The 10,932-nt window shown below is 66.9% G+C and overlaps 1 protein-coding gene across 1 annotated transcript; it reads left to right on the plus strand.

The window, feature by feature from the left end:
• Window positions 1–7,464: 7,464 nt before the first annotated feature.
• CDKN1C (cyclin dependent kinase inhibitor 1C) lies at window positions 7,465–9,936 on the plus strand. The gene is made up of 4 exons (XM_082749271.1): window positions 7,465–7,629; window positions 7,818–8,485; window positions 8,986–9,120; window positions 9,232–9,936. The coding sequence occupies exons 2-3, from the start codon at window positions 7,828–7,830 to the stop codon at window positions 9,117–9,119; spliced, it is 792 nt and encodes a 263-aa protein (XP_082605397.1). The 5' UTR covers window positions 7,465–7,629; window positions 7,818–7,827; the 3' UTR covers window position 9,120; window positions 9,232–9,936.
• The last annotated feature ends 996 nt before the right edge of the window (window positions 9,937–10,932 follow it).

Consider the following 10,932-nt stretch of genomic DNA (forward strand, 5'->3'; position numbering starts at 1 on the left):
CTGGGGCACCGTCATTTTCCCCCCGCCTGGCTTCTGACAGTCCTCACGCCGCCTTCCGACCTCTGCTCACGGCACCTGCGTCCACCAACAAATCTCAGGACTCTGGACCCCAAGACAGGAGTCTCCAAGGCTCTTTGATGCCTTCAAGATGTCACCAGCTCCTGGAGCTGGAGTCCCCAGCCTCCCACGCCTGGCCACCCCTCGCCCCCAGGCCCTCCCCAGCAGTCTGGTTCATTCTGGACTCACTCAGTACCAGCTGTGACCAGCTTGGCCACTTCCCTGCCTGGGACCTCTGCCCTTCCCAGGGTCCCCCTCCTCCTCCCAAACCTGGGGTGGGCTCTTATGAGGGCTCCTGCTGTACCCCACTTCCCACCATCCTGGCACAGACCGCCTGGGTAGCGGTGGAGGCTGTGGGAGGCTTGGGGGCAGACCCAGGCCTTCCCTGCTGGCCCACGGGGCTCCCTTCAGCTGCACGCTGATCTCGGGGGGCAGCCGGCCGAGCCCGTGGGGCACACTTTTCTCTTGGGGCTTGCTTTCCTGTCTGCTGCTCCCCTGGCCAGGCCCAGGCGCCCAGCACAGGGATGGAGTTACGGTTCCTGGTTCAGTGGGCACAGTTGCAAGAAGCAGCTGGAGCCGGGTTGTTCTTGACGACCAGAGGCACCGTGGGAGAGTGTCTGCAGGTGGCCATTCAGGCCCCAAGACGGGCCCACCGGACTGGGGAGGACCACGCTGGACGCGGGACTCTCGACGGTCTGGGGCTGTGACCAGCAGCACTAATGCAGGGAGGGGAGGCAGAGGGTGATGAGGGGGACAGGGCAGGAAGAGGAAGAGGAGCAAGGGGAGGGGGCTGAGCAGCAGCAGGGGAGGGCCGGGAGGGGCCGGTCCTCACTCTGGTCTTAGGCTGGGGGCTACTCCCCTTCCTCTCCCTGGGCCCTGGTCCCCTACCCACCGGAGACAGGAGAAGTCATGTGTGCGTGTGAGAGTGGCAGCCCCCCTGCAAACACCTAGGGGTGATGGTTTTTTTTTTTTTTTAAAGAGGCTTCCCCCACCCCCCACCCCGCGTAGCCCTGACCGGCCACATTGGGCAGCACCTCCTCCCCCATTTAGACTTGAGACTTGTGGCCTCGGAGAGCAAGACCCTTGCCCAAGTTCCCCCCAAGGCGAGGGACGAATGTGGGGGTCTAAGGACGGCTCTGGGGTCCCCCTAGGCTCTCCCAGTCCCCAGCCTGGGGGCAGGTGGGCTGGCTCCTGGATGCAATGCCCTCTGTGGACACCAGGGGGCAGCAGGCACCCAGCTTTTCGCCTCAGGGCCTGCGGCTGGCCGCCTCGGGGCTCAGGGACTGTCCCCTCCGAGCCTTCAGCAGACCCCCAAACTATGCCCGGGCCATCGAGGGAGGCGGGAGACAGTCGTCCCTTCTGCTGAGGCCCTACTCTGTGTGGCCTGCAGGACACTGGGACAGGCTGGCCAGGGCTGGGACATATCTACCTGCTGACCTCTGTCTCCACTGACCAGTGCTCACCTTTGACACCCAGCTGGGGGGAGGGGGGGAGGGAGTGCGGTGATGGACGAAGGGGGCTTGGCTCTCCTTCCCTGGCCCTGGCCGCCCCCAACTCGCTCTGGGGGCCGGCTAAGGGCTGTCACGGGAGCAGCTCACACACTGTTGTGCCCGGCACACGGCATGTCCTGCTCGCTCCCCTGAGGCCCAGGGGGCCCCCCATGCCCCGGGGCCCCGCGGGCATGTGGGCTCCTGTCTCTCGCCCTGCCCGGGGCGGGATGAGGGTGCACACGTGGGCCTCTGCGTCTTCTCCCTGGCGTTCAGGCTCTTCTAGGAACACGGTGTGGGTGTGTGGGGAGCGGGGTGGGAGCTGGTCCCCTGCAAGCCCTGTGGACAGCAGATGCTGACTCATGGGGTCCCCACTAGCTCGAGGAGACTGGGGGGGCACCACCTCACCCACATTCATTTTTCCTGGTCTCTTTTTTGGGAGAGTGAGCCTCCTCCGTGTCCTTGTGGGCGCAGGGGAGGTGGGAGGCCTGGGGCGCTCTGAGCTGGCCACAGGCTTGCATGCCTGCCCCCTACCCTGGAAACCCTCCCCAGCCCTGGAGGGTCTGTCTGAAGCCTAGGAGAGCCCATGGTCAAGGACCTCCTGGGACGGTCAGTGCTGGAACAGGAACGGTCCGGACCAGCGGGGAGGACAGGCCGAGTCTCAGCTTGAGAGTCTGAGGGGAAGGGGCCCCTGGCCCGTTGTGGGGACTGGGCTGCGGTGCCCTCACGTCCAGGGCTGTTCCCTGCTCCCTCCACGCCTCCCCCAGGGCCTGCCCGGCCCCTCCTGCTAATTCCCGGGGAGTGAGGACCCCCAGCCCGGCCCAGACAGGAGCACAAGGCGGCCCCTGTAATCCGAGCTTTGGATTCCCGTCGTGCGGCATGTGGACGCGTCACCGGAGGGAGGCCGGCACCTGCGGAGGACGTGCCTGGCAGCCGCCCGAGAACAGCCCGTCCTGGGGGGGCTGGGGGCGGGGCGAGCCGAGCGCGGGAAGTCGGTGCGGGGAGGAAGGTTCTCTCCGCTCGGCGCTGGGCCCTGGGCCAAGTGCGCTAGGAAAGCGCCCCCTCCCGCCAGCCCCAGCTCAGAGCTGGGCCCGCGGCCTGGAGCTGGAGGCCCGCTAGTTAATCGGTAACTCTCCGCTCTCCTCAGGGGCCTCCAGGCCTCGTCTCCTGGAGGAGAAGGTGAGGCTCTGCGGGGCAGCCGTCTTCCCTTCCTGAGGGGTCTGTCCGGGCCTGTCCGGGCCCACTGTGCGGGGCTGCGGTGTGGGGGCCCAGGGCTGGCCCTGCCCGGGGCTGCGGGGGAGGGGTGGGGAGTGGACGGGGCCGCGGGCCTTTGCCCTGGTGGGGTACCCAGTGGACAGGCCAAGATCTACACAGGAGAGGGCAGACTGGGCTGGGCAAGAGCTGGGTCCCCTCCCCGACGAGAGGTGCCTGCGGGGGCCGCCCTCCAGGGACAGGGCCCCAGGCCCGGCAGATGGTCAGCTCTGGCTCCAGGTTTGGGGGACTGAGGTTAACCCTGAGACTCGCTTTCTTTCCTCTCATGCTTTCGTGCTCATCGGCCCCTCGTGGAAGTCCAGTGCGGAGGCTCAGGGCCGGGGCGAGCCTCGGGTCTGCTGTCCCCGAGCATGGAGAGGTGGCTCAGCCTCTCTGAACCTCTGGCTCCCCACTTGCAAAACAGCAATCAAGAGGCCCGTAGGGGTTCTTGGAAGGGTTAAGCGAGGCAAGTTGCAAGTTGCTGAGCCCGGTGCAGGGCTGGCTTAAGGTGGCTGGTGCTGTCGGCCTGGGGAATGTCCCCCGGCGCTGCAGGCGCTGCAGGGCAGTCCTGGAGGCCTGCAGACAGACGTCCCTTGCAGGGTCCCTGGGAGCATGCCAGGGGCAGCCCCCAGGCCCCAGGCTGCCCTCCCGGGCTTCCAGAAACAGCTCCAAGCGGCTCCCCAGAAGGAGGGAGCCCTGGGACCCCCGGCATGGAAGTCAGCCACCAGGCGGCAGCACGTGGCCGAGGACGGCGCTTTCTGCCCGCCCTGCTCTGCCACTCGCTTGGGCAAGAGCATCTCCCCATCGAGCCTCAGTTTCCTGGACTGCAAAAGGGTCCCACTCCCGCAGCACGGGTGGCACTGTCAGGGAAACGACCCAAGGCCCTGGGTTTTGTGGTTAGCTGCCTTAACCCCCGGGGGCTGAGCCAAGTTCTTCAATCTTCCCAGAATGGGCCCTGTCTCCCCATCCAGAAAATGACACCCCAAACAGGCCTGTGCCACGCAGGGGAGTCCGGTGGGCAGCGGTGGCGGCTGGAGCTGACGAGCCCCCGCGTGTTAGTGGGCAATAAACATTCGCTCCTCACTCCCATCTTGGGCTGGTGGGCATGTAGAGGGAGCTTGTGGCTCTGCTCCCTGTGGCCATTCAGCGCTTCCGACACCCAGGGGGGGTCTCTGTCCCCGGAGTCCCTCCCTGGACGGCCCCGCGGCCACCCCCTCTGGCTGGCAGAGTGGGGACGGGAGGGGCAGGATGGCTTGGCTGGTTTGGATGGGCCCCGGGCTGGAGGTGGTGGGTGCCCTTTGGCTCTCTTGTTCATGGCCAGCAGTGGTCCCGTGGCTCCCCAGGTCCCGAGGGGCTGGGAATGTGGTCTTTGTGCTGATCGGTCAGCTGGACAGGGTGGAGGTATGCTGGAGAAGCCGGCAGGAGGCCGGTGCTTCCCGTCCCCCCCCAATCCCATGCAGGCAGGATTGGGTTGCTGGGGCATCCCAGGGGCCTGTCCTTGCTGGTCCCGCCCGGGGGCCAGCACCCCCTCTCTGGTTCTGCCGTCTGCAGCAACACAGAGTACAAACATTTTCCTTTTGTTTCCTTTTTCTGCTTCGGATATATTTTTAATTACAAAAGTAGGGCTTGGCTATTGTACTCGGACAGATGTTTGCACGCCTGGGGGGCCCCTTGGGGTGGAGGCCTGGGCCTTCTCTCTGACTCCCAGCCCCCAGCTCTATCCCTGGCTGGGGGGAAGGGACCCAGCTGCACTGTTGGGACCAGCAAGTCAGTAAGCCAACGGGTACCATGCTTCCCTAGATTCAGGGTCACATACTCAGAGAAGGTCCCCTCCCTGCCCTAACAAGTCCAGGAGGGGAGGTGTCCCTGTGGCCCTCAGAGAAAGAGAAGCAGAAAGCCCCGAGGGAAAGTAGGGAGAAAGGCAGGCAGTGGGAGGGGGTGAGTCAAACTCGCTCCCTCCCCCGCTGCGTGGCCCTGGTGGCTTCCCGGGCTCCCTCTGTCAGCTCCACCCCCTGCCTTCCCGGCAGGACAGGTGAGGCCCAGTGAGGGGGTGCAGGAGAGCCACCGGGCAGCCCTTGGCCCAGTGAAGGGCGGCAGCTGTTGCCACACTATGTGACACGAGGTGCGGGGCTGCCACTCTCAGTCCTTGGAGTTAGGACTCCATGTCACAATCCGTTAGGCCTGTCCCTGGAGGGAGTGTTGGACCCACCCATCTGAGCTCAGCTGGTCCCCACGGAGGCGTCAGGGTGGGCACCAAAGGTAGTGGGAATGGCCCTCTAGGTCCAGCCCCCGCCAGGGACAGGGCTGGGGGAAGGTGGGGTCCCATGGGGGAATGGGGTGTTGCTGGAGCAGGCTTGCTCCTGCTCCTTTCAGAAGCAACTCCTGGCCTTAGGGAGCCGAGGCCAGGCAGGGGTTCATAGGATCAGGCTGTCCCTGCTGGGGAGGGGAGCTCAGGCTGCCCTGAGGCTCCGCAGCGGGGGCTGGGAGTGGGGTGGCATCGCTCCGAGGAAGGGAGCGGCCTGGAGGCCGAATCTGGGCTGGGGACGGGCTGCTTCCGCAGCCTGCCCTCCTGGACAGCTGGACTGAGGGCATCCGGACCTCTCGGGAAATCCTGGGGGCCACCTGGTTCCACATTTTGGGGTCACTGCGGCTGTGGCACTGGGGAAGCTGGCAAGACCTTGGCGCCAACACCACTGGGCTCCCCGGCCTCCTTTTAGCCCCAGGCCCGGTGACGTCAGCCTGGTGTGAGGGGCCACAGAGCTTGGGGGACCTTTCCCGGTTCCTCCTCACATTCCTGACGATACAAAATTGTAACATCTCCATGCTTGTGGGAAATGAGGAATGCAGCGCACAGACGGGAATAAAACCCATCGTGAACCACCGCCTCGGTCCTGCCGTCAAGACCCCCGCACGCTGCCCCGCCCTCCTCGCCCGCCCCTGCACCAGTGCCCACTCCCGTTGGCCTCCTCCCCTCTCCCTGACCCTCAGCTGCCCCGGACCCAGGATGCCTCCTCCAGGACACGTTTGCTCACTATCACACTGTCCCACCCCTGGGGAGTCCTGGAACCCACCTGGCCCTGGCTGGGGTCTAGTCAGCCTTATTTATCTCGCTGGGCTCATGGACTCACCTGGGACAGGGGCTCACGACAGCTCAGGGCTCTGCTGAACCCTCCAACAGGTGCCTGACCCTCCTGACCCCCCAGCCCAGGGCTGCTCTTAGCTTGGGGGGTCGTGCCGGTGGGGGAGGGGTGGCTGGAGGCATTTCCTAGACTCCCTGTCCCACTACAGGCTGGGCCAAAGGGAAAGCTGCAGAATATAATACTCGCCCATGGCCTGGCCCCGCGGGGATGAGAGCCGCCCTGGGAGGACCTGGGGCTGGGCCAGGCCGGGCCTGTGGGGGAGAAGGGGTGTGGGTCCTGGCAGGTCCTGCCCGGTCCCCTGACAGCTGGAGTAGGGCTCTCTGGCTTGCATGTGCCATCATCCTCAGGGTGTGTTTTCTCCCAACAAACAGTATTTGCCGGGCATGATGAGGGGGTGCTAGCCCTCGCAGGCGGCGGGACAGGTAGAAGTCCGGCTGCCTGCGGCTCAGCCCCAGTTCCCACCTGCGGGTGGGCTGTGTGATCGGGGTGTATCTGCCCAGAGAACCAGTATTCTCAGTCAAGGCCCTACGCTGAGCAGGGCCAGGGCCACTCCCTGGAGAGGCCTCTAGTGCCCTGTCCAGTAGCCAACCCCCCCAGAAGAACAGCCTCCAGTCAGTGTGGACAATCAGACCTCTGGCCTTGTGCGGCAGAAGCCCAGAGAGCCCCGCCGAAGCCTGAGAGGTGCCGGGCACCTGGTCCGCGGCGTGGTGGGTAGAGCCGGGATGGGCTCCGTCTGTTTCCTATCCACTGAGCGGGGCTGGGCAGGCCCTAAGAGCCCAGGACTCCAGGGGCCGAGGGCCGGCTCTCCAAGGTGTCTCGAGACTTCGCCCCAGCAGGGGCGGGGGGGACAGTGGTTCGACGGCCTTAGGGCCAGCAGGTGTGTCAGGGCTCCAGGTGCGCGGAACCCCGCCAGGGACGCCAGCCCCGGGCGCCGCAGGCCGCGCGGGGGCAGCCGAAGACCCCGTCTCGCTCCAGCCGAGGACGGGATGCCCACGGCGGGTTCAAGCCCCGTCAACTGGTGCTGGAGGCCCAAGGGCGAGCGCGGGCGGCGGGGCCGGCGCCCCCGGGGGTCGAGTCGCAACCGGCCGGACGCCGGGCCCCGCCGCGCCGAGGAGGGCGCGCCGGCCGAGGGGGCGCCCGCGCCACCGCCGCCGCCGCCGCCTCGCAGCCCCCGCCAGCAGACAAAGGAGCCGGAGGGGGGCGGGGGGGGATGGGGCGAGGGGGCGGGGCGCCGCGGTGTCACGTTACCGCCCGCAGCGCCCTTTAACTCGGGCCCCGCCCCGCTCGCCGCCCCCCGCCCGCGGCCGCGCGCCCCGCGCCCCGCCAATCGGCCCGCGCGCCCCGCCCCGCCCTCGGGTGGGTGTGTGCACGCGGCCAATGGGCGGCGCGCGGGGGCCGGGCGGCCGGCGGGGCGGGGGCAGAGCGGCGCGGGCCAATCGCCGCGGTGTTGTTGAAACTGAAAATACTACATTATGCTAATCGCGGCGGGGCCCCCGCGGGGGGGCGAGTGCGACCCTCGCGTATAAAGGGGCGCGCGAGGGCTGGGCGTTCCACAGGCCAAGTGCTCTGCGCTCGGTAGGTGCCAACCAGGCCCGAACGAGCCGAGCGGGCGAGGACAGGCACCGAGGGGGCGCGGCCGCGGCCGGACGACACCGCGAGCGACACTCAGGAGCAGCCCAGGGCCCGACAGCCAGGTAGCCGCCGCGCCGCCCTCCCGCCGCGTCCCTGTGCCAATGCGGACTCCGAGCGCGCGGGGTCTCCCCTGCGCCCGGCCTCCGCCCTCCTCTCCTCTCCTCCACCTCCTCCTCCTCCTCCTCTCCCCTCCTCTCCCGTGGCCCCGGCCCGCGCTGCCCGGGGCCAGGCTGGACGTGTGTCTCCGCAGCGCCTTGGCAATGGAGCGCCTTGTCGCCCGCCGCACCTTTCCCCTGTTCGCGCGCACCAGCGCCTGCCGCAGCCTCTTCGGGCCGGTGGACCACGAGGAGCTGAGCCGGGAGCTGCAGATCCGCCTGGCCGAGCTGAGTGCCGAGGACCAGCGCCGCTGGGACTACAACTTCCAGCAGGACGTGCCCCTGCGCGGCCCCGGACGTCTGCAGTGGACCGAGGTGGACAGCGACTCCGTGCCCGCCTTCTACCGCGAGACGGTGCAGGTGGGGCGCTGCCGCCTGCTCCTGGCGCCCCGGCCCCGCCCGGAGGGCGCAGGCGATAGCCCGCCCCCCGCGCCGCCGGCCGAGGAGCCCCTCGACGGCCTCGGGGAGGCGCCGGCGCCGCCGTCCGGCGGCCCGGTGGTGGCTCCCGCCCCGGCCCCAGCCGTGGCGCCGCAGGAGAGCGATGAGCAGGAGGCGGTCCCGCCGCCGCGCAGCCAGGAGCCCCTGGCCGAGCCGCTGCACTCAGGGATTTCGGGGCGCCCCGCGCCGGGCACTGCCGCTGCCGCCGGTGGCGCCGCCGCCGCCGCCAATGCTGCCGCCGCCGCCGCCGCCGGCGGGGCTGTTGCCACCACCGCTGCCGCGGGAGGCGCCGCGATCAAGAAGCTGCCCGGGCCGCTCATCTCCGGTGAGTCCCGCGCGGCCCCGCCCCGGCCCGGCCCGGCCCTGCTTTGTCCGGCCGGCCGGGCTCCCCCGGCCTCGGGGGCCTCACTTGGTCCCCGCCTCCTCCCGTGGCATTAAAGGGCCAGCAGCGCGCAGGGCGCGGCCGTGCCCGCACCCCGTCCCGCCCCGCTGTTGTGCTCCCGAGCGGCGGGCGCGGGAGGGACGGGGGAGCGCGCGCTCGGGCCCCCTGGGCGCGCGATCCCCGCTCTGGCCGCGGGAGCCCCTCCCCGGGCGCGGCGGGCGCGGCGGGCGCGGCGCGGAGGGGGTTAAGTGCGGCGGCAGCCCCGGGGGGCTTGGCCGCGGGACAAGGAGAAATGCTTACACAGCACATTGCGCGGGCGACGTAAACAAAGCTGACCCGCCGCGGACCTCGGCGCGGGCGGGGACGGCGCCCCCACCCCGGCCCCCTCTTGGGTTCCCCCGGCCGACCCCGCCCTGACCGGCTGCGCGCGCTGTCGCCCGCAGATTTCTTCGCCAAGCGCAAGAGACCCGCGCCCGAGGCCAAGGCGTCGAACGAGGTTCCCGCGGGATGCGCCGCCCCTGGCGCCGCTCCAGCCGTCGGCTCGGCGGAGCAGACCCCGCGCAAGCGGCTGCGGTGAGGTGGGTACGGCCCCGCGCGCGCTGGGCGGGGAGGGGTCGCCCCGCGGGGTCCTCGCGGCCACTCTGTCTGTCTGTCTGTCTGCTGTCGCTGACCGCGCCTCTCTCCCGCAGCGTCGCGCGTAAAGAGCCCTGAGAGAGCCCGCGGGGCGGCGGACAGGACAGGAGCGCGGGGCCTCGGCTGGGACCGTCCATGTAGCAGCACCCGGCGGCAGCTGCCGTCGAGCAGCGTTCGGTTTCGTGTTTAAAATTTAAAAAAAAAAAAAAAAACTGTGCAATGTATTAATAACGTCTTTTATATCTAAATGTATTCTGCACGAGGAGTACACTGGTCCCAAGGTGTAAAGCTTTAAGAGTCATTTATATAAAATGTTTAATCTCTGCTGAAACTCAGTGCAAAAAAAAAATGAAAAAAGAAAAAAAAAAGGAAAAAAGAAAAAAACATGTATATTTGTACAAAAAGTTTTTAAAGTTATACTAACTTATATTTTCTATTTATGTCGAGGCGTGGGCCGCTCTGCCACGCGGTAGCTCGGTTATTGGTTATGCCAAAGGCACCTCACCGCATCTGGTTATCGACAAATGTAAATTTATTTTTATAGCGGACTCTGGGGGGAGGGTCGCTCCCAAGCTGTAGCCGCCGGACATGCCCATCTAGCTAGCAGTTCTCTCCGCGCTTTCGCTGTCTCTCTTTATTATTATGATTATTTTAAACTTGAAGACAAATTTGTTAACATGGTTCCTGAGCCGTCTGCACCACTGCCCCGGCCCCTCGTCCGCCGGGTTCTAAATAAAGAGGCCGAAAAACGCTGCAAGTCAGCTCCGTGTGTGCGTGAACTGCCTCCAGCCTCCTTCTGGGGCACCCCTTGGAAGTTAGGGAGATAGGACAGTGGACACAGGGGCAGCCCAGCTTCTTTCTAGGCCACCGTCCCAAAGTGACAGGGACTTTCTCCGGCTAGGGTAGGCCCACCACCACCTGCTGCAGGCCCCTAACTTAGGGATGAGCGGCCCCGCCCTCTCTGCCACCCCTTCCCCCCCCGACCCCTCGTGCGGGGCTGTGCGCCGAACCTGGAGACTGGGGAGAGGGGGGATCACTGCTTCCCTGCTCCAGGGAAGCCACCCACACTCCAGCCGCCCTGGGCTGATGCCCCATGGGGCTCAGGTGGGCACTTGCGGGGGCTGGGCCAACGCCCCACCCCCGCCCCCACTCTGACTACTGCGTCGGCGCCTGGGGACCAGGGCTCTCAACTGTTCGAGCCTGGCACACGGTGGAGCCGCAATGGCTCCGGGGTTCGCAGCTTCGTGGGTCGGGGTCCACCGGGGTCGGGCCAGAAGAACCCCTGACGGGTTCTGGGCCTGTTCGCGCTCGCAATGGGGGAGGGGCAGCCCAAAGGCCTGCGAGGGAGGAGTGGGGAGGGGAGGCGCCTGGGGCCAGGTCCGGCTGGGGAGGGGTGGGCTCCGCCGAGGAGGAACTCAACTGGAAGTCGGATCCACCCGCGCGCACCCACCAGCCTTCTGGTTTCAAAGGACTCCCTTTCAGTCGAAAAGAGGAGGTTTATTTTATTTTATTTTTTTATAGCTGACCTATAAACCTCTGAAAATTATGGCTTACAATGGAAAGGATGACGTGAGGTAGCCCAGACTGGCGGCGGGCAGTGTTTGTGCCGGTGCCTTGGGCCAGGAGAAGCAGGGGAACGGGCGGCATATTTAAGTTAACCGTTTTGGGGCTGTAGGTGACACTGAGCGTCCCCACGGCTCAGGGACAAAGGCTGGGCTCAACCCTTAAGTCTGAAGATGCATCTGGCCTTGTCAGTA

This window comes from Mustela nivalis, assembly GCF_964662115.1.
Source record: "Mustela nivalis genome assembly, chromosome: 9".
NCBI lineage: Eukaryota > Metazoa > Chordata > Mammalia > Carnivora > Mustelidae > Mustela > Mustela nivalis.